This window comes from Mus caroli, unplaced genomic scaffold (genome assembly GCF_978045245.1).
Source record: "Mus caroli unplaced genomic scaffold, Mus_caroli_1 scaffold_10, whole genome shotgun sequence".
Taxonomy (NCBI): domain Eukaryota; kingdom Metazoa; phylum Chordata; class Mammalia; order Rodentia; family Muridae; genus Mus; species Mus caroli.
Window position 1 is genome coordinate 57436074 of NW_028227265.1, and position 22399 is coordinate 57458472.

At 44.9% G+C, this 22399-nt stretch overlaps 1 protein-coding gene and 1 pseudogene across 1 annotated transcript; one reads left to right on the forward strand and one right to left on the reverse strand.

Moving 5' to 3' along the window:
* Positions 1–19197: 19197 nt before the first annotated feature.
* On the reverse strand, positions 19198–20148 carry LOC110300185 (olfactory receptor 1f45-like). Its single transcript, XM_021170253.2, has one exon. It carries the CDS (start codon positions 20137–20139, stop codon positions 19198–19200), a length of 942 nt encoding a protein of 313 aa, XP_021025912.1. The 5' UTR covers positions 20140–20148.
* Positions 20149–21732: 1584 nt separating this feature from the next.
* On the forward strand, positions 21733–22145 carry LOC110300186 (elongin-C pseudogene; annotated as a pseudogene).
* Positions 22146–22399: the final 254 nt, after the last annotated feature.

Sequence of the window (22399 nt, forward strand, 5' to 3'; positions counted from 1 at the left end):
AAACACTTACAGCACAAACATTGATGGTCTGAGTTCAAATCCATAGCACTCATAATAAAAAGAGCCCCATGGATGCGCCTGTACTGTAGCCCCAACACTTTAGAGGTCAGTGACAGGAGGATCACCAGTACTTACCGCTGCCAGGCCACATGCAGGATCAGAGGAGAGACCCTGCCTCAAGGGAATAAAGCTGAGGATGGAAGAGCTGGGTACCAGTCCCCTCTTTCCTCTGGGACAGGGAAGTATGTCTCTCTCTCTCTCTCTCTTTCACACACACACACACACACACACACACACACACACGAGAACAAAAATCCATTGAGAAGCAGGACAAACTGCCACCATTATTTTGGCCCCAGAGCTGCTTGGGGACTGAGGAAGCTTCTCTTGAGCACTAGACTCTCTTGGGAGATTAAGCTCGACCAACCACTCACAATTAGTGAAAAATATAGCCACAGACTTGATTTCCCTTTCTTAAGCCAAGCCCTTCATGAAGGTCCAGCCTGAGGCAGCAGAAAAGATCACCACAGAGAGGGTGCTAAACAGCCCAGAGGCAGCACAGCACAGCACAGCACAGCACAGCACAGCACAGCACAGCACAGCACAGCACAGCACAGGGCTCTTACCTGTTTGCACTTGTCTTTGGCACTTTTTTGTGCACCTCAGCCTGCTCAGCGCCATCGATGGTATTCTGTTTTTCTAGCCTTGGCATCTACCAACACTCGGGAGGGGCATCTTCATCTTTTTCTTAATGGCCTCCATGTTTTCTTTGGGGCATGGGTACGGGGCTGAGTGAGCAACCCAGGGTGGAGGACCAGGCCTTATAGGCAGGCCCTGCATGCCCACCCTCCTGCTGACCAGTCTTGGAGGAGGCCCAAGTCTGCTGCAGGGAGGACTTGGCCAGCTCACCAGCCTGAAGCCCTAGGCTTATTTGGTCCTAGGCTTTTAAAGGAAAAAAAAAAAAGCCATCTCAGGTTCCAGTTATAATCTAGTGACACAGGTATGGGGACCATGCGGGACTGTGGACAACAGGTAGGTCTCTAAAGATTCCTGTAGCCAGGTCACCGGTGGGGTTTGCACCTGGCAGCCTTAGTTTTCCTGGCTCCAGGGCAGAATGAAGGTTTGTGAGTACGGAAGACCCAGGTCTGTAACCTTGCCCTGCTGAGTCCTGCCAGTGCATATCAGGGCCAGTTGTCTTCATTTGGCCTGTGCCAACACCTGGCTCAGACTCTGCACTTCTCTCTCATCCTTTCCACCACCATCTCTCTTTCTATACCTCTCTCTGTCTCTTTTTTATCTTTGTTTATGTCTCTCTTGTCACCAGGGTTTCTCTCATGTGTAGCTAACCAAATTGAGAAGCCTGGTCTGTCAGCTGCCGTGAGTAATCTCATGCAAACTTACAGCTCTTGGCAGGCCTGGGGCTCCTGACACCCTTTTCAGACCCTATACTGTCTTCCTTGTTCAGAACCTGATATGACTCCCTACTACCTACAAAAATAGAAAATGGCCTCAAACTCCTGTACTCTCCCCACCCCCCATGCCACATCCCTGCAAAGCCTACCTGAGTGACTCCTGGCTCAGCAGCAAGCCCTTCTCAGTCCAGGTTCTAGGCCCAGCCCAGACTTTATAAATTCTTTCGCTAATCCTTCCCTAATTTGGTCTGTGTCCTTACCACACAAATTCCATTTCCCTTTGTGATAGAATCAGACCGGATTAAATGTATCTCTCACAGTGTCAGTGATAAAAACACATGGGCAGCCAAGTGAAGCCACTGGCATACCACACCAGTCACCAGCCTAACTGGGAGAGTATACAGTTTCACTTTGTTAGGGATAGGATCATCCAATGTAGCCCAGGACTCAAGTTTGGAACTCAAGATTCTTCCATCTCAGGCTAGCAGAGCACCAGGGTCACAGACTTTACCATAGCACTAGGCTGCATTGCACTGTAGTTTTTTGCAGTGCTGGGTGTGAAATTCAGCACCTTACCACATTCTCAGTAAGTGTTCCTCTGCCAACTGTGACCTCACTGGGAGGCTCTAGGCAGGAGAGCAGGAGTTCTACCTGTGAGCCTCATGGCAGCTTACCTTTCTAACTCACAGATAGGAAACTGAGGCCCAAGGAAGCTCATATGGTTTACAGAGCTACAAAACAGGCAGAGCCACAGACTCAGCAGCACTATTGGGTAATTAATAATAATTACAGTAAACATTGATTGGCCCTATTGCACCTGCGGCTCTCTGCCAAGTGCCTTCAATTGAATTTCACTTGGTTTTACAATTCTACCAATATACTGGCACTGTGTTTTACTTAAAAAGAAAAAAAGGAAAAAATTTTACTTGGTTTTATGTGTATTTGTATGTCTGTGTGTGAGTTTGTGAACCATATGTATTCAGCATCCTTGGAGACCAGAAGAGGGCATTAGGCCTCCTAGAACTGAAATTACTGGTGTATGAGCCACCCAATGTGAGTGTTGGGAACTGAACCCAGGTTCTTTGAAGCAGCAGCCAATGCTCCTCATAGCTAGTAATTTATGCAAATATCTGACCTGGGAGTTGCACATGGGCTCTGGACTCTGGAGTCTACACACTAAAGCTACTACTCAAGCCATGGATAGCCTCTTCTGGTCCAGGGCCAGCTCAGGCTACTCTCAGGAATCAGTCAGTGCCCAAGGGGTGTCTGTTGCTATCAGGGAACAGTTTACTTATGACACTGAAATATCTGGTCTCAGGGGTGTGGCAGCCTGGGCCTCTAAGGATGTTTGCCTATGGAGTATAGCTTCTCCCACGGTGCAGGGTATTTGTCTATGGTGTATAGCTTCCCCCTGTGGAGCAGAGGGCAGGTCTGTTTGGTTTCTGTAGAGATAATAATGTCCCTCTTGGACTCGTAGATAGGGTGGGAATGTTTGCTTCCAACTTTTACATTGGAATTTATTCTTTCCAACGCCAATAAGCCCATATAAAAACTACACAGCCCAGTTATTATAATTATAAGTTATGTGCCTAGATTGGGCAGATCTAACACTATACTAGCTTATTCCCCAGTTATAAGACCCTTTGCTACTTCCCGTTTCTTCTGGTCCTGCTGATCCACTCCATTGCTTCCTTCTCTTCTTCTATCAGCACTCCTTCCCCTCTTATACTCTTCTCTCCACCTGCCCCCACTCTCAAAGACCTCCCTCCCACCTTTCCCTCCACTGCCCAATCACAGGCTCTAGCCTTTACCGACCAGTTAAAGTGAGAAGGAGATCACTGAATATGTGATGGACCGCTCATGGGGGCCAGTCTGAGACAGCAAGTTCTAGCTGAAGAAAAGATTAAATCCAGGTGTGGTGGTACACACTGTGAATCCCAGGAGATAGGCGAACAGATCTCTTGAGTTCAAGGTCAGTCTACAAAACAAGATCCAGGTCAGCCAAGCTTAGGTAGTGTCAGGGTTGGAAAAGAGGAATTTAGTGATAATGTAATAGAACAAGGGACCAGCTGCTGCAAGCAGTAGAACTCGGCAGCTCCAGCCATGTGTCTCTGGCTTTATATTCAAGAGGAAAAGGGAACTACTGGTACAATTGATGCTGGTTAGCTGGAGGTAAGAAATTAGTGGTGATTAAGAAGAGACCAGCATCACTGAGGCAAAATCTTCTGGGAAGTGTTTTTTGCGAGCACAAAGAAGCTGTGTTCCAGAGATGACAAGGTTGTACCTCGTGCTGCAGCTGGACTTGGTAATGTGTGAGAGTCACCCAGGTGGTACTGGTTTTGAAGACATGAAGGAGTCTTGAGGAACAACTGAGGCTTGGCACTGTGAGAGGCCGTGAAAGACCATTGGTGAAGGTGCAGCCTCAGATGCAGTTGACAACCCAGGACTGAAGGAGTCATGCAAAGGAGTTGAGGCTTGGCACCATGAAGAGAGCCTATGAGAGGCTATTGATGAAGCCTAGTTGCAATGGAAGGCCCCACCGTTATTGGAATTACCAGTATCATGGGATGATCACCAAGAACAGCAGTGGCAATGGATCAACTGGAGCTTAGAGTGCTACAGAGGGCAGAGTTGGAGAAGTTATAACAAACCCTTTGGTCCTCCAAAGGCTCAGAAGATCATTTGTAGATCTCAGACATTGAAACAAGAAGCTGTAACACTGAAGTTGCCTTGGAAACCCCAAAATGTTTGAGATGTCAGAGCCATGGTCTATCTGCTGAGAAAAGCTGCTAACAGGGAATGGAAATAGCCCAGTGAAAGAAGTTTATTGCAGTCAATAAAATTGAAAAAAAGGAGTTGGAGATCTGAAAACTGCATTGATATCAGACATGGAGATGCAGAGTTTGGAGTTTGCCCAGCTGGTTTCCTGTCTTGCTTTGGGGATTATAGTTAAGTGACTAAAAGAATCTCAGAAGAGCCCTTGAACTTTGGGCTTTTAACACTGTCGAGACTGCTATAGACTACAGGGACTTTTGAAGTCCCTAAATGTATTTTTCATTATGGTATGTTTAGGTATGGCCCCCATAGACTCATGTCTGAACAAGCCTATGGGGCCCAAGGAGTGGAATGTGATGGTTTGTATATGATTAGCTCAGGGAGTGGTACTATTAGGAGGTATGGCCTTGTTGAAGTAGGTATGTCACTGTGGGCATGGGCTTAAGACCCTCTCTAGCTGCCTAGAAGTCAGTCTACCATGAATAGCCTTCATATGAAGATATAGAACTCCCAACTCTACCTGCACCATGCCTGCCTGGATGCTGCCATATTCCCACCTTGATTATAATGGACTGAACCTCTGAACCTGTAAGGCAGCCCCAAATATATGTTGTCCTTTATAAGACTTGCCTTGGTCATGGTGTCTGTTCACAGCAGTAAAACCCTAACTAAGACACTATCTTAAGTCTAAGTCACTTTGCTTCTGTAGCTGACATGTCTGTCTGAGTTGTTCTGAGGCCAGAAAGCTACAGCCTCTGGCATTTAGTACCTCATAGTAAAACAGAGGGGAATTAAGTAATGTAGCCTTTGTTCTACTCTGCAGATATTGCAAGGCTCTAACTCCCAGTCTTCTAGTTGAAGTCACTGGAAGAAAAAGAGACACTTTAAATTTTAATCTCTATTTCTAAGTTCTTTCTAAAAAGTTTCCTATGAAAGTTTTCTAAGAAAGGGGGTCAGAGCTGTCCTCTCTTTGTCCTCAGCACTGATACATCTTTCTGAGTAAATGATCACATGGTAAAAAGCTCATCACACGTTTATACATAAATTCAAATCATAAATTGAATAAGAAGTTTATAACAGAGAATGTCTATATGCATATCTATTGGGAATAATTATCTGTCTAAGCATTCATTTTGTGTCACTAACTCAACAGGTTCACGGAGAGTTAAAAACCATAACTTTTCTACATTATCATTGAAGTTTTGTATAGATAAATCCAGTCAATATCTTATCGTCTGTTTTTGCACCTATAGTAAATCTTCATTTCCCTTTTTATGACCTTTAAGTAATTATTTTACAACTTCTTGGAATGTGCTCCAAGTTGTGGATGTCTGGTTGCTGTCTCAGAAGCAATTAACTTGTGACACTTGAAGACTGGCAGAGTTATCATTGCAGTTTTGATTATCAGAGAGGATTTAATAGCAGTCCTATTGTAAAAAAAAACGATGATAATTACTAATATAATTTTAGGAATTCTTATAGGATCATCATTAAGAATTAAGAAACCATCTATTTGTCTATAAAGTATCACTACAAGACAATAAGTACATCTTCATTGTTCTGCAGAGATCTGCTCAAAAGGGTGGGCTAATACTTAGTGATTGTTATATATACTTAACAATAACAGGAAAAGCATATTGATAGCAGGAATCATTCCTAAAATAAAGTTCTTCTTGGCTTTGTCTAGAGAAGCAAATCTGTCATTAATTTTGACAGTCCATGTTGGAACCATCTCAGGAAGATCACCTGCTAATTTTTAGCTTCTCCTTGGTGGCTCCTGGCACAATTTAACCTCAGACCTTTGACCAGCTATGAGTCTGTGCACGAACTGCTGCTTACAGAGAAATAAGGTCTCCTTGCTCAAGGATGAGAGCAGCATTCATTTACGGAAAGAATTGCTGGCACAGCTGCCTGAGTAGAAAGGTTAGTCCTCCGATCCCTCCATCACTCTGATTTCTCCAGCTCCAGCAGGCTCTGTGCTATGTGGAGGAAGGGGAACAAGGACTGTTGGTTTCTGCAGCTTCAGGGTTCCTGGGGTCCTGGCATGTATGGTAGGGGACTATCCTTTCCTGGTGGTTCCCTTGGACTCCTGGACTCTGCAGTAGCCTTTTGTGTGGAGCAGCCCTTTCTTTTCAGGGCCTGTCTCTCTCCCAGGCCCCACCTTGTCTCTGCGGGATGACCCAGATCTCACTGTGTACTCCTCTCTGCTCTCGCTCTTTCAGGATTTATTTTACTGTTACATATTGTATGTATGCATGTTGACCCCCCCCCCCCCCCAGTACAGGCTGTTAAAGAAATCTACAAGGGATGGAAAGGCAAGCCACGTTCCCAGAATCAGGTGCCTGTCCATAATTCTGTGACTATCAGTCACACAATGTCCCAAGCTTCTGGCATTCTGGCCAGACTCCACCCCCACAGTTACCTGACTATAGCCAGGTATGCTCCTCCCCATAGTTACCTGGCAACAGCCTGATAGCCCAGCCCACTATAAGAGGGGCTGCTAGACCCCTCCTCTCTCTCTTAAGCTCTCACCTTTCTTATTCTCTGGCCCTCCTTTTCTCTCTCCCTTTTTCCCTCTTTCCATGTGGCCATGGCCAGCCTCTCTCTTTCTACCTTCTCTCCTTTCTCCCTGCCTTTCTACAATAAAGCTCTAAAACCATAGACCTTCTCTGATCATAAAGGCCCACGTGCTTGAATGATGGGATAGGCTTTCTCCTAATGAGCCGCATCTAATCTCCTACCAGAAGGCCATTCTGTGCTCCAGCCATGGACCTGACCAAGGACTCTCACCCACGTGGGAACCATCCAGTGCCCCCTCTTCCCCTGTCCTCTCTTTCCTTCATCCCCAGAGCCCCTATTTTGTTCTCAGCTCCTCTGCCGTATCCAGCGTGGGATGTCAGAGGCTGAGAACCTGGTACCTGGGGTTGCCGCTTGTCCACCACCTGTCATGTGGGGTCAGTGGCTTAACACAGCCAGGTGCCCACCTGGGGCCACGTGGAAAGTGTGCACAGTCTTCCCTTGTCTGCCCGCTCAGAGCACCAGAACTATGGCGAGAAGCGGGTTCTCTCCCACTCCTCTCTTTCCCTCACACTCATGGCCCCCTCACATGTGGGGGAAGCAGCTGGGACTCAGCTTCCCTTTGAGTCTTCCTGAGCAAACCCAGAGATCTTAGGTCGGGAGGCTGAAAGAATCACCCAATTATTGTCTTATTTAGTTTATAAGACATGTGTGTCTCTTTGTATGCATGGATGTCAAGGGAGGCCAAAATGGGTGTCTGAACCCTTGGATCTGGAGTGACAGGCATTTATGAGCCTTCTGATGTGTGAGAGAATGGGAATCAGGTCTCTGATAGAGCAGTAAGTGTTCTTAATTGCTGAGCCATCACTCCAGCTTCACTTGTCCAATTCCTTAAAAAAAATTTATTTCTGGGTTGGAGAGATGGCTCAGAGGGTAAGAGCACTGACTACTCTTCCAAAGGTCCTGAGTTCAAATCCCCATATGTGCATCTGAAGTCAGCTACAGTGTACTTATGTAAAACAATAAATAAATCTTTGGGCTGAAGCAAGCAGGGACTGACCAGAGCAAGCAGAGGTCCTAAAAATTCAATTCCCAACAACCGCATGAAGGCTCACAACCTGTGTACTCACATACATAAAATAAATAAATCTTAAAAAAAAGTTAAAAAATTATTTCTACTAAAAAATGTATGTGGGATACCCACCAGAGAAGACTACTTGGTCACTAGTTTAAGCCTGTAGAAAGTCTTTATTCACTGCTTGGCAACTACACCAGATGCTTAGGATCCCAGAGTAACCCTGAGCCTTTCTTAGGGTGACCTTTTAAGCACTAAAACCATGTGCTGGATTAACATGCTTTAGTTAATGGTAACCAGAAGTAGAACAACAGAAGCCAGAAAGCAAGGTTAGCACATCTAGAGACTGTCCTAGAACTAAAGACTGTGATGAATTAGGCCTTTGTTTTCATTTTGGAAGGTGTGCTGAGTTTTATAGCCTGAATGTGTGCCCTTCTCCCAGCCTTGAGTAGGGAGGCCTAAGCAGGAGATTAGACATGGCTTGTTAGAGAAAAACTTGCTCCATTGCTCCAGCACGGTGGGTCCTGATGAGAAGAGACAGTCTATGGTTTTAAGTCTATGGTTTTAAGGTATTTATTGTCATGGAGTAGAGGCAGAGAAAGGCAGAGAGAGGGAAAGAGTAGAGAAGTAGAGGCCAACCATGGCCACGTGGAGGGGGGGGGGAAGGGAAGGCAGAGAGAAGGGGAGCAAGAGGGCAAGAGAGAAGCAAGCAGGAAGAATGAGTAAGAGTAAGAGAGGGAGGAGGGGGCAAGCAGCCCTTTTATAGTAGGCCAGCCTACCTGGCTATTGCCAGGTAACGGTGGGGAGGAGCATACCTGGCTGTTGCCAGGTAACTGTGGGTTGGAACACACCTGGCTGTTGCTAAGTAACTGTGGGAGTGGAGTCCAGACAGAATACCAGGAGCTTGATGGGAGGGTTGCCCTATGTGACTGATGGCCACAGAACTATGAATCTGGGGCCTCATGTCAGGAGCCTGGTGTCTGGGAGCTTGGCAAACTTCCTTCTGTTCCTTGCAGAGTTATCTGTTGGGTCACTGGGGTTTAAACCTAGCTCAACCAGAAAACAGTCTGCCTTTCATGGTCCCACATTCTCATATACATAAAATAAATAAATCTTTTTTAAAGCTTCTAGGAGATGTTAATTGGCTAAGACCTCACCTTAAGCCTGTGTTTGATATTCTCAAGGGGGATGCAAATTAAGTGGTGAGGAATGAATAGCTTTGCAGAAAGTAGAGGGAGCTATTAGCTAACAACAGATACATTATATAGACTATAGATCAATTGTTGGCTGTTTGCATTATTTCTACTCATGTGCCCACAGCAATTTTTTGGCAAAAGGGACCATTAATGTGGATTCATTTTTCTTCGACTCCAAGTAAAGTTTGAACACCCTATTGTGAAGCTGTTGCTGTGTTAACACAGAATTGTAGGATAGAGTCATGAAAGTGTTTTGTAAAGAATGTTTTGAGAACCTGATGAAATGTTTATTCCTTATTCCAAACAGCAATTGAATTGGTCATTGCACAATACTGATATTTGGCCTATTGCATGTGCAAATTTTTCAAGCAAAATTGACAAGTTATTACAATTTGCCTCTATGAATGCTTTTGTATTTCCTGTAAATTTGAGTATATAGTCAATAGAGAGTAGGCTTACTGTATTTACAGATGGCTCATCTAATGGGAAAGCAGCATATGTGATTTGATTACATGTTCATTCTCTTTGAGTTTCCCTCCACTTCAGCATAAATAATTGAATCACGTGTTATAGCCGCTATTTTTGAAATGTTGAAAAATCAAGCTTTTAATTTGTATACTGGTAGCCATATATAGCTCGTGGCTTACAATTGCTTGAAATTGTTCCATTTTTAGATACTGCCAATTCTCAAATTTTACAGTTATTTATACAAATACAGCTTAATTTAAGAAACATGACTGTTCCTTACTTTATAGGACATTTAAGAGCTCATACTGGATTGCCTGGACAGACCCCTTAGGGCAATACCACAGAAGACTTGTATACCATGCAGATTATAGGCCTTACAGGAAAATTAGCTAAACAATCTCATTCTTTACATCATCAAAATAGTAATAGCTTGAGACAATAATTTGGTATTTTTAGAGAATGTGCACGTCAAATTGTAAAGACTTGTTTTCAGTGTCCTCAATTTCTACCTGTGCCACATAATGGTGTTAATCCTTGAGGACTTATACCCAATCAATTATTGCAAATGGATGGTACTCATATTTCTGATTTTGGAAAATTAAAACATGTACATGTGACTTGACACTTTTTCAGGCTTTACAGTTGCAACTGCTTTAACAGGAGAAGCAACTAAAAACGTGATTAGACATTGCCCGAACTGTTTTTCTGTGCTTGGTGTTCCAAATCAGATTAAAACAGAAAATGGAACTGGCTATTACAGTCAAGCATTTGAGGTGTTTTGTAGACAATTTAATGTTGCCCATATTATTCTTTACAATTTTCAAGGACAAGATATTGTGGAACTTTAAAACAATATCTTCAAAAAAAACCAAAAAAGGGGGAATTATGTCCCTGTACACATTATTTAAATCATGTTTTTTTTTATTTTTAAAAATTTAAAATTTGGATGCCAAGGAACTCTCTGCTGAGTGTCTATGGCACCCTATAACTAGTTATACTCATGCCTAGGTGAGATGAAAGGATCCACTTATTGGCATATGGTATGATCCTGATCAGGTATTTAATATGGGAAAGAGGGCATGTTTGTGTTTTTTCCTCAGGATGCTGCAGGAGCGTGATAGCTGCCAGAGTGATTGGTGAGACAACTCTGATGCTGGGACAAAGAATGATGCTGACCTGTGAGCTTGCTGAGCACCTTGACAATGGTGACAGGAAGCTGTATTAGACATATGTTCTTGACCTACCTTTGCTTGTCGATATCCCAGTTTGGACAAGCTGCCTTGCTTTAAGCTTTTAGACCTTGTGGGACAGAGAACATGGAGACTGTGGAAACTGACTCAGAAAAATTCAAAAGGAGGAGTTATGATGACTCTTCTCTTTCCTTCAATGTGACAGTTATTCTGACTCAGCCATGGACTGGTCTAGAAATCAATAAAATACTGGGAAAAAAAAGGAAATGGCAGTCTTCATTTGGAAGGTTGGTTTTGGACATTTTCAGAGACATATTTGGAAGTTAGTTGCAGTTCTTTATGAAATTACACTTGCAGTGGATAAAATTGGACAGGACCTGGATTTCAGACAACTGTTAGTGCATGTGTTTAAGCTCCTAATCTTTTATTCCTTTAACAGGGAGGACTACAGCCCTCCATGAAGAACGTTACCTTTATATAGATCATTCAGGAATAGTGAAGGATTCTATGGCTAAAGTTCAAGAAGGACTAGCCAAAAGGAAAAGAGAAAAAGGACAGAATCAGGGATGGTTTGAATCCAGATTCTCCACTTCCCCATAGCTTACATCTTTAATTTCTACACTGCTTGGACCATTAATTATAATTTTGTTGCTTTTAACTTTTGCACCTGTGTTTTGCACTTTCACACAGGATCGCTTTCAGCAAGCTCAGCTATTCACCATGGCAGTCATTCATCGCTATGAAGAAATACATTGAGTGCCTATTCATATGTCCTTTATGGCTTTGGTCTGAATGGGAAAGAGTGTGCTATAGAAGGCTAGTAACCAGAGACAGGTAAGAGTGCTCTTGAGCTCCTACTGGCCTAAGACAGAGACATACATCAAAAAGCTGTTTGTTTTCCCTGACAGGAGCAATTTAGCCACTGACCTAAGATAGGCACGGTCGGTCGCCTAGCCACCCTTTACCCTATGGGATTATGGAAAACAAGTAAATCTTGTCCCCCTCCATCCCTCGCCTCCAGCTCATCCTTAAAAAACAAAAAAGGGGGAATTGTGCCCTTCCCCCAGCCTTGAGTAGGCTAAATATATCTTAAGTGCTTGCCACAGTTGGACCTTAAGGACCCAAGTAGAGTCTTTCCCCTTGCTGCATCTGCAATTTCCTACAGGAGCCTTGAGGAACTGACTGCCTGCTGAGCTTGCTTTGCAACATAATCCAGCTGAGCCAAAGGATGGGGTCTGTGGGCTCTCCCTATATAAATGCAGTGCTAAATATTAAACTTTGATCCTTGATCAGAAACTTTGTCTTGGCTTCATCCTTCTCTCACACTCCGTCCTTTTTCATTTCCAGCCCCCCTTTCAGGTAGATCCAGTTCATCCATGGCCACTGGACTGCTACATGAATGGTACCTCCATCACAGTCAGTTGGGCTAAGGTCTAGAAGCCTGTTATTCATGTCTGGATGGAACTATGTGCAGGTGTGGTTGCCTTAGTCAGGGTTTCTATTCCTACACAAAACATCATGACCAAGAAGCAAGTTGGGAAGGAAAGGGTTTATTCAGTTTACACTTCCACATTGCTGTTCATCAACAAAGGAAGTCAGGACTGGAACTAAGCAGGTCAGGAAGCAGGAGCTGATGCAGAGACCATGGAGGGATGTTACTTACTGGCTTGCTTCCCCTGGCTTGCTCAGCTTGCTCTCTTATAGAACCCAAGACTACCAGCCCAGAGATGGCACCACCCACAAGGGGCCCTCCCCCCTTGATCACTAATTGATAAAATGCCTTACAGCTGGATCTCATGGAGGCATTCCCTCACCTGAAGCTCCTTTGTTTGTGATAACTCCAGTTTGTGTCAAGTTGACACACAAAACCAGCCAGTTCAATTGACCCCTTGTCAACTGGACACACAAACACATCACTATTAAGCCTCAACCCTTATTCCTTATTCATCTCTAAGACCTAAATAACTTTAAGAGTCCTACAGTCTTTACATATTAAAAATTCTATCCCTTTAAAATATCCAATATCTTTTAAAATTCAAAGTCTCTTAACTGTAGGCTCCACTAAAATACTTCCTTCAAGAGGGAACAATATCAGGGCACAGTCACGGTCAAAAGCAGAATCAAACTCCAACCATCCAATGTCTGGGATCAACTCAAGATCTTCTAGGCTCCTCCAAGGGCTTGGGTCACTTCTCCAGCTCTGCCCTTTGTAGCACACACCTTGTCTTCTAGGCTCTAGCTGCCTGTACACCACTGCTGCTGGTCATCTCATGGTACTGGCATCTCCAAAACACTGCTGTCTTCTACTGCAACTAGGCTTCACCAATCATAGTCTCTCTTCATGGTGCCAAGACTCATCTCCTTTGCATGACTGCTTCAGTCCTAGGTCATAAATTGCATGGCCTTCCAAGGCCTCTCACAGTGCTGAGCCTCAGCTGCTCTTCATGACTCTTTCAGGCCTTCAAAACCAGTACCACCTGGGTGACTCTTACACATTATCAAGTCCTGCTTCAGCACAAGGTATAACCTTGGCTATCTCTGGAACATAGCCTCTTTGTGCTCTCAGTAAACACTTCCCAGAAGATTTCACCTCAATGATATTGGTCTCTTCTTATTCACCACTAATTTCTTACTTCCAGCTAACCAGCATCAATAGTCCCAGTAATGCAAAGGTTTTGCTTTAGTAGTTCTGGTATGTTGTTAATCACAGCTGATTCTTCAACCCCAGCTAACCAAAATCACAAAATCTTCACAATCAAAATAGCAACAGCCCTGATAAAAGTCTTTTATCTCCCCTCTGAAATTTCACAAGCCAGGCCTCCATCTTCTGCACTGTTCTCAACATTATCTTCCAAGCTCCTACAGGACATCCCATAGAGCTCTTAACACCCCAATGGCTCTTCTAGCTCAAAGTTCCAAAGTCCTTCCACAGTTCTCCCCAAAACATGGTCAGGTTGTCACAAGAAAACCCCACTTCTGGTACCAATTTGTCTTAGTCAGGGTTTCTATTCCTGCACAAAACATCATGACCAAGAAGCAAGTTGGGGAGGAAAGGTTTTATTCAGTTTACATTTCCACACTGCTGTTCATCACCAAAGGAAGTCAGGACTGGAACTAAGCAGGTCAGGGAGCAGGAGCTGATACAGAGGTCATGGAGGGATGTCACTTACTCGCTTGCTTTCCCTGGCTTGCTCAGTGTGTTCTCTTACAGAACCCAAGACTACCAGCCCAGGGATAGCACCACCACAAGGGGCTCTCTCCCCTTGATCACTAACTGATAAAATGCCTTACAGCTGGATCTCATGGAGGCATTTCCAGACCTGAAGCTCCTTTGTTTGTGATAACTCCAGTTTGTGTCAAATTGACACACAAAACCAGCCAGTCCATGTGGGTGTTTGAGGAGACCAGAAAGGTTGTTGGATCCCCTGGAGCTGGAGTTACAGGTGGTTGTGAGCCATCCAAGTGGTTCTGGGAATGAACCTGGCAGTCTGCAAGAGCAGCCAGTGCTCTCACTCACTGAGCTGTTTCTCCATGTTACTTATCCAATCCTTGACCTTCATAACTTTCATTTGTTCTTTGTTGCTATAACAAATTAAAGCCGGGCGTGGTGGAGCATACCTTTAATCCCAGCACTCGGGAGGCAGAGGCAGGCAGATTTCTGAGTTCGAGGCCAGTCTGGTCTACAAAGTGAGTTCCAGGACAGCCAGGGCTACACAGAGAAACCCTGTCTTGAAAAACAACAACAACAACAAATAATAATAAATAAATAAATAAATAAATGAGACTGGGTAAGTACCAAAAAAGGGTGGTTTACTCCAGTCAGGAAGTTCAAGATTATGCTAGTGAGCTCTCTATAGCAAAACACTCAGGAAATGACTTTATAAGGAAAAATATTTATTTTGATTCACACATTTAAAAAAATTTTTTTGTGGGCGCACAGTTGAACTGTATCACCCTGACTCTTCAGTCTCATGTGTCGCTAAGCCAATGACACTTCTTTTTGTGTGTGTGTGTGTGGTTTTTTGAGACAGGGTTAGCCCTGACGGTCCTGGTGCTCACTCTGTAGACTAGGCTGGTCTTGAACTCAGAAATCTGCCTGCCTCTGCCTCCCAAGTGTTGGGATTAAAGACCTGTGCTGAGCAAGCCAATGACACTTCTATGCTGGAAGTTGTTTGTCTGCCTGAGAACTGTGTGTATGCTGAAGGAATGTGAGGAGGGACCATCATCAATGTGTGCTAGAGTCTTAACTGTGTCCTTGACCTTTTTCTTTGAATGTGTTAATTACTTTTCTCATTACTCTGTAATGAGGAGGGGCCCCACCCACTCTTTCGCTTACAGTTTGAGATATACAGTCCACACATCATGGAAGGCACGGAGGAGTGTCTTGTTCTGGGTGGTATGAGCTTGCGGCTGCTACTTATTACATGTAGGCAGATTAGGAAGTAGAGAGCTTGAGTCAAATGTGGGCACTGATTGTTAAGGCCCATGCCAGGGACCATTTCCTCTAGCTAGGCCTCATATCCCGAAAATGCATAATCTCTCAAAACAGTGCTAGAGTGCACTAGCGTCTGGTGAGCACCAGGAATCCAGACCTACAAACCTGTGGGGGAACACTGCACATTCAAACTGCAACAGAATCTGTACCACCAGCCCCCTTCCAAGAATGTCACTAGACATGGTGGTACACACATGTAATCTCAGCTTTTGGAAAGCCTAGATGAGGGTTGTGGGTTGCTGCTGAATGAAGGGAGGACATGTTGGCTCCTAGGTATGGGTGAGGAGAGGCCATATGAGGGAGAGAACACCCAGAGGCATCTAGAAGAGTCCAGACTGAGCCTGGACATGAGTGTAGAGGGAGGGGTTGGGGTGGGGGAGGGGGGCACAATGGAGACCGGGAGAGCAAAGAGAACCATGAGAACAAGCAGCCAAAATAGCTGAGTTATACAGGCCAGAGGAGCTGGAGGAAGAAAGATGGCTCAGTGATTAAGAACATTTGCTATTTTTCCTGAAGATCTGAGTCTGATTCCCAGCACCCACATCAAGTAGCTCACAACTGCCTGTAGCTCTAGGGGGAACGTGTGCGTGTGCGTGTGCGTGTGTGTGTGTGTGTGTGTGCGTGTGCGTGTGCGTGTGCGTTTGTCTCTGGGGTATTGTACAGCACAGCACCCATGTGGAGGTCACAGGACAAGTATGTGAATAGCTTCACTTCTATCGTGTGAGTTCTGAGGATCCAACCTAGACAGTCAGGCTTGGTGCCTGCTGGGGCTTTATCTGCTGAGTCACGGTGCCAGCCATGTTGGTCTTGGTGGAGACTTAGGAGGACAATGCAATGGGGGATCAACTTAGGCTCAGAGTTGCAGAGCTATGATCACTTGGCTCTACCTGTGTGGGCAGAATGTCTTGATGCAAGCCACGTGGTGGTGGCGCATACTTTTAATCCCAGCACTTGAGAGGCGGAGGCAGGTGGATCTCTGTGAGTTCCAGGTCAACCTGGTCTACAGAATGAGTTTCAGGCCAGCTGCTGCTACACAGAGAGACCCTGTCTTGAGAAAACCAAAACCAAAACCCAAACCCAAACCCAAACCCAAACCAAAGAGCATCATGGTGCATTTCTTGTTTAGGTGACATGGTGTTGGTATCAGGAAAGCAGCTCCCAGGTCATGTCTGGAAGTATTCTGCAGACCCTCTCTGTCCCAAGTCTTAGGGTCAGGCTGTGTTACAGATTCCCATTTGGGACGGTGTGCCCCATGGCCACTTGTTGTCTGAATTTGACCAGTTGTGGGTCTGGATAACAGACTCCATCTGCTGCAGAAAGAAGCCCTTGCTGTGACAGGGGAGGGCTACATTTACCAAGAGCTTGCAAATGCCCCTTAGCCATCTCCTAATCCAGTTCATCTGACAGTTAACCAGGACACATCTGTGGTAAAGTTAATTAATGGGAGAGAAGAGATGGCTCAGTGGTTAAGAGAGTGACTACTGCTCTAACAGAGGCCCAGAATTCAGATCCCAGCATGTACACCTAGCACTTACAACTACCTGTAACCAAAGCTCCAAAGGACCTGTGCCATCTGAGGCATCTGTGGATAACACACACACACACACATACACACACAAACACACACACGGTGGGGGGTTGGGATGAAACAAATATTTTAAAAAAGAGATTAAGCTATAAGGCTGGTGAGATGGCTCAGTAGGTGCGGGGCTTGCTCTCAAGCCTGATGATCTGACTTTGGAGGAGAGATTCAATACCCACAAGTTATCCTCTGACCTCTACACAGGTGTCATGACACAGGTGCACTTCCACACATTCACACATGTACTAAATGCATACATGTAAGAAATGTTAAAGATTAATTTATAAATTAGGCACACCAGTACCCTAATAATACAATAACTAGTAACAAAATTATATGAAGACGGTCTCTTCCCTCTCTCTTCTCTCTCTCCCAACCTCTCTCCTTCTACCCTGTCTCTCCAAGATCTTACTCTGTAGCCCAGGCTAGCCTTAAAATCCACAGTCTCCCACCCCAATGCCCCAGTGCTAGGATGATGTGACAGATGTGTGTCAGCATGCTTAGCTTCTAACCGTGTTACCATATTGTTTTTGCCCATCTCAGGGTATCAGGAGATAATAGAATGCTTATGTGATCATAGGAGCTAATGATACAGGCACTGAGACAGGATGTTGGGATGCTATCTGAATATATACATATAAGGATGTATGCTTGATGTCAAGTATTGCTTTATTTAAAAAATTAAAATAAAAAATAAAAAAAAATGTAAGCTTGAAACTGAGATGGTTAAGTCACACAGACACACAAAATAGACCGCTACTCCCATTCTAGGAGGGATGGAGGTGCATAGCATAAGATGTCATCATATGAGTAGAATGCCATATGATTGGGAACTTGGGTGCTAGAGAGATGGCTCCACGGTTAAGAACACCTGATGCTCTTGCAGAAGACCCAGGCTCAGTTCCCAGAACCTACATGGAGGCTCATAACCATATGTAACATCAGATACAGGAGGATACAGCGCCCTCTTCTGGCCTCCATGGGTACTGCACCTATTTGGTGGTCAGGCACACATGTAGGCAAATGCTCACATACAGAAAAAATAAAATAGAACTTAAAAACTTAGAATTTCTTTGTTTCTCATACTTTCTTTTATCTTTTAATGAATTTATCTTGTGTGCAAGATCAATTATCCATTCTAGTCTTATGATCTGTGGAGCTTGCAGTATAAACAAGCCCAGCACACAGACAAGGTAAAGATTTAGGACTTGATGGAAAAACAAGACAGGAGAAAGTTGGAACCCCCAGTGCACCTGCAAGGAAGCTGTGGCCAATGAGCGGTGGTCAGGTTATAAGACTAGAATGGATAATTGATTCTGCCCTGGAGGCTGGAGAAATGGTTCAGTGGTTAAATAAAGAACATTTACTGTTCTTACAGAGGAAACAAGATAGGTTTCCAGCACCGATAACAAACAGATCACTACTGCCTGTCACTCCAGCTCCAGGGGATATGAAGCCCTCTTCCGACCCTCTAGGTACTACACTCACATGAGCACACTAAAATACCCAGACAGAAAATAAATCTTAAAAATTTAATTCTTAGACTCAGCAGTAAAGAACACTGGCTGCTCTTCCAGAGGTACTGAGTTCAGTTCCTAGAAACCACATGGTAGCTCACAACCATCTATAATGGTGTCCATGGCCCTTTTCTGGTGTGAAGGCATATATTCAAATAGAGCACTCATACACATAAAATAAATAAATCTTTTAAAAAATTAATTCTCCCACACAAGTACTAACCTTGTTCATCCTGCTTAGCTTCCAAGACTGGACAAGATTTGGTGTGTCCAGGATAGTACAGTCAGGCAGAAATGATGAATTCTCTACCTAGACTGAAGGAGTGACTCCATCACTGTGGAAGTGTGGTCGTTATAAGGGGTTAGCCTGTGAAGCTGTCTACTCCTCCTTCTGTCCTCTGCCTCTCCCCCCTTTGCTCCTCCCCTTCCACCATGGGATGAGGCTGTTCTGCAGAGATGAATCAGTAGTTATGAGCACTTACACTTTTTCAGAAGCCCCAACTTTGTTTCCAGCACCATTTCAGATGGCTAACAGCCACCTGTAACTCCAGCCCTGAAGATCCAATGTCTTGTTCCGGCCTCCATACACGTGTGCATGCACGCGTGTGTGTGTGTGTGCGCACGCATACACACACAAAACATACACTCACACACACATTCACATACATGCACACAGTCAACACACACTCACACACAAACATGCACACTCTTTTCTAGAATATATACTCTCAAATACATACACACACTCCTGCAAACATACACACATTCTCACATACACAGACAACACACTATACACACAGAAACACATACAAACACACTAACAAACACACGATCTCTCTCTCATACACACAACAAATCTAAAGCAAACAACTGTTCGGTAAACAACTTTGGAAGAATAAAATAACTGATGAATTGAAGCCATGTCAATGTCTCCGTATAACTTCTGCCCTCTGAACTCCCAGTCCTGTGGCTACTTAACAAGGACTGCCGTCCTTCGGACAAAGGTCATCAGGGCACCTTTCATGTCCTTGTTCCTCAGGGTATAGATGAAGGGGTTCATCATGGGGGTGACCACAGTGTACATCACTGCAGCTGCTGTGTCCTTCTGGGCTGTGTGGGAGGATGTGGGACTGAAGTACACTCCAATCAGTGTCCCATAGAAGAGGGACACCACGGAGAGATGGGAGCCACAGGTGGAGAACGCTTTCCATTTCCCTCCTGTAGATGGGATCCTCAACACTGCTGTGAAGATGCGTGTGTAGGAGGTCAAGATGCCCACGAAGGGGGTGATGATGGGCAATGCGCCCACAGTGTACACCATGATGTCATTGAGAGAGGTATCTGAACAGGCCAGCTTCAGAAGTGGGCTGAGATCACAGAAGAAGTGGGGGACCTGGTTGTGGCCACAGAATGAGAGGCGAGTCAGAAGGACTGTGTGGGTCAGGGCATTTGCAAAGGCTGAGGCCCAGGATGCAGTGACCAGGAAGCCACACAGCCGCGGTGTGATCGAGGTTGTATAATGTAGAGGGTGACAGATGGCCACAAAGCGGTCATAGGCCATGGCAGTAAGCAAGAAGCTGTCAATGCCGGCAAACCAGATGAAGAAGAACATCTGTGTAAGGCAACCAGAGTAAGAGATGCCTTTGTGTCCTGACACATGGTTGGCCAGCATCTTGGGGATGGTGGTGGAGGTGAAGCAGACATCTACAAAGGCCAGGTTGGCCAGGAAAAAGTACATGGGGGTGTGCAGCCTGGGATCAGCAGCAATGGCCAGAATGATGAGCAGGTTCCCTAGGACTGTGAGAAGGTACATGCTCAGGAAGGCAGAAAAGAGCAGCTGCTGCTGTCTGGGGTCCTGTGACAAGCCTAGCAGCAGGAACTCGGACACCCCACTGAGGTTGGCTCCTTCCATGGCTGTCCTAGAATAACAGGAAGAACAGAAGAATCTGTGTGTGATAATAACCGAGACTGAATTCTGTCTTTCAGTTGGTATGTATGTGTGTTTATGTGCATGAATGCACGCACATGTGCATGTGTCTGTGTCTTAGGGTTCTGTTGCTATAAAGAGACACCATGACCAAGGCCACTCTTATAAAGGACAACATTTAATTAGGGCTGGTTTACATTTTCGGAGGTTCAGTTATCGTGGCAGAAGGTATGGCAGTATCCAGGCAAGGATGGTGCTGAAGGAACTATGAGTTCTACATCTTGTTCTGAAGGCAAACAGAAGACTGGCTCCCACATGGTTAGGAGTGACTCAAAGCCCACCCCCACAGTGACACACTTCCTCCAAGAAGGCCACACCTACTCCAACAAGGCAATACCTTCTAATAGTGCCATTTCCTGGGCCAAGCATTTTCAAATCACCACAATGTGTGTGTGTATGTGTGTGTATGTGTGTGTGTTTTCCCTGAATGTATTCCTTTCCTTTGCTCAGGCACCAGTAGGTCTTGCTTCTTTCTCTTGCAGTAGGACTCTTCCTCCTGAGCCCATTACTAGTTGATTCTAGGCAAGGACTTACGATCCCTGAGCCTCACCCCCAGCCCCTCCTTGGGGGACTTTAGGCAGGGGCTTCACCTCTGCATTAAAGCCCCTGCCTAGAATCACAGAGTAATAAGTGGGGTCATGACTCAGTGGCAGAGTCCCACTTAGCATGCATAAGGCTCCTGAAAGAGGAAAAAGTAAATCTCATGCTGTGTGGGAATGGGCATATCTGTCTAGGATAGCATGTTATCAGATTTCCAATACTGTCACACAACACTTGAGCCTCTCGAGGCTTGTCCTGGCTCACAGTTTCAGAGGCACCAGTCCCTGCCCTGTGCCTGGGGCAGAAGAAGAGAGAGAAGGAGAAGCCAACATCCATTGCAATGACTCTTCCCAGTGGTCCTGCCCCCTATGTGTACCACTATTTCCTAATAGTGACACAGGCTGGTGACCCTGTCTTTTATTTATTTATTTGTTTGTTTTTTGAGACATGGTCCAGATTGGTCTTGAACTCACAGAATTTGGGATTATAGGCCCACACTACCATGCCCTTCTCCAGTCTCTTCATTCATAACTATGTGTGTGCATGGGAGTAGATACAGGTAGCTGTAAGTCACCCAACATGGGTGATGGGAACCACACAGACCCTCTGTAGGAGTAGCACAAATGCTTATCCACTGAGCAATTCTCCAGCCAGAGGACCTAGTCTCCAACACATGAGTCTTTGCAGGAGCTCCAGATCCAGGGGGTAATGGACAATGATGTCATATCATTTTTTGGCTATTTTTTTCTTTATTTTTTTCTTTGTCTTTTTGTCAAAAGCCCACCTGTGGGACTTGCACTTGATATGTAGTGAAGCTGACCTTGAACTCCTGATTCTCCTGCCTCCACCTCCCAGTGCTTGGATGACACAGGTGTTCAATTACATGCCCTGCTCATCATTCCCTGGATGTGTGACCAGAAGTAAGTCTACTTAAGAAGGAGATCCAGGCACTTCCTTCAGACGCAAGTTACAGGCAGATCGCGTCTCAGCCTTGCCAGGAAAATACTAAAGTTCCTCTGGGCTCAGATAGAATTTTAGAAGAACATAATGGTTGGAGAGGAGAAAACCTATGGTGGCTGTGAAGGCCCTGATGCTATGTATGTGAAATTAATATCTTCTTATGGTCATGAATTTATTGTAAAAAGAGAACATGCATTAACATCAGGAACAATAAAGGCCATGTTGAGTGGTCCAGGTCAGTTTGCTGAGAATGAAACCAACGAGGTCAATTTTAGAGCGATCCCCTCACATGTGCTATCAAAAGTGTGCATGTATTTTACCTAAAAGGTCCCCTATACTAATAGCTCCACTGAAATTCCTGAATTCCCAATTGCACCTGAAATTGCACTGGAACTGCTGATGGCTGCAAACTTCCTAGATTGTTAAATAAAATAAATCATAAAAAAAAAGGAGATCCAGGCTGGCAAGATGGCTCAGTGGGTAAGGGAGCCTGCTCTCCAGTCTGACAACCCAAGTTTGATCCCCAGGTCCCACATGGTGGAGGGCAAGAAGAGAATCCTACAAATTTTCCTCTAATCTCCATACCATCACACAGACACACAGACACACATAGAAAGAGAGAAGAGAGAGAGAGAGAGAGAGAGAGAGAGAGAGAGAGAGAGAGAGAGAGAGAGAGACTGAGAGA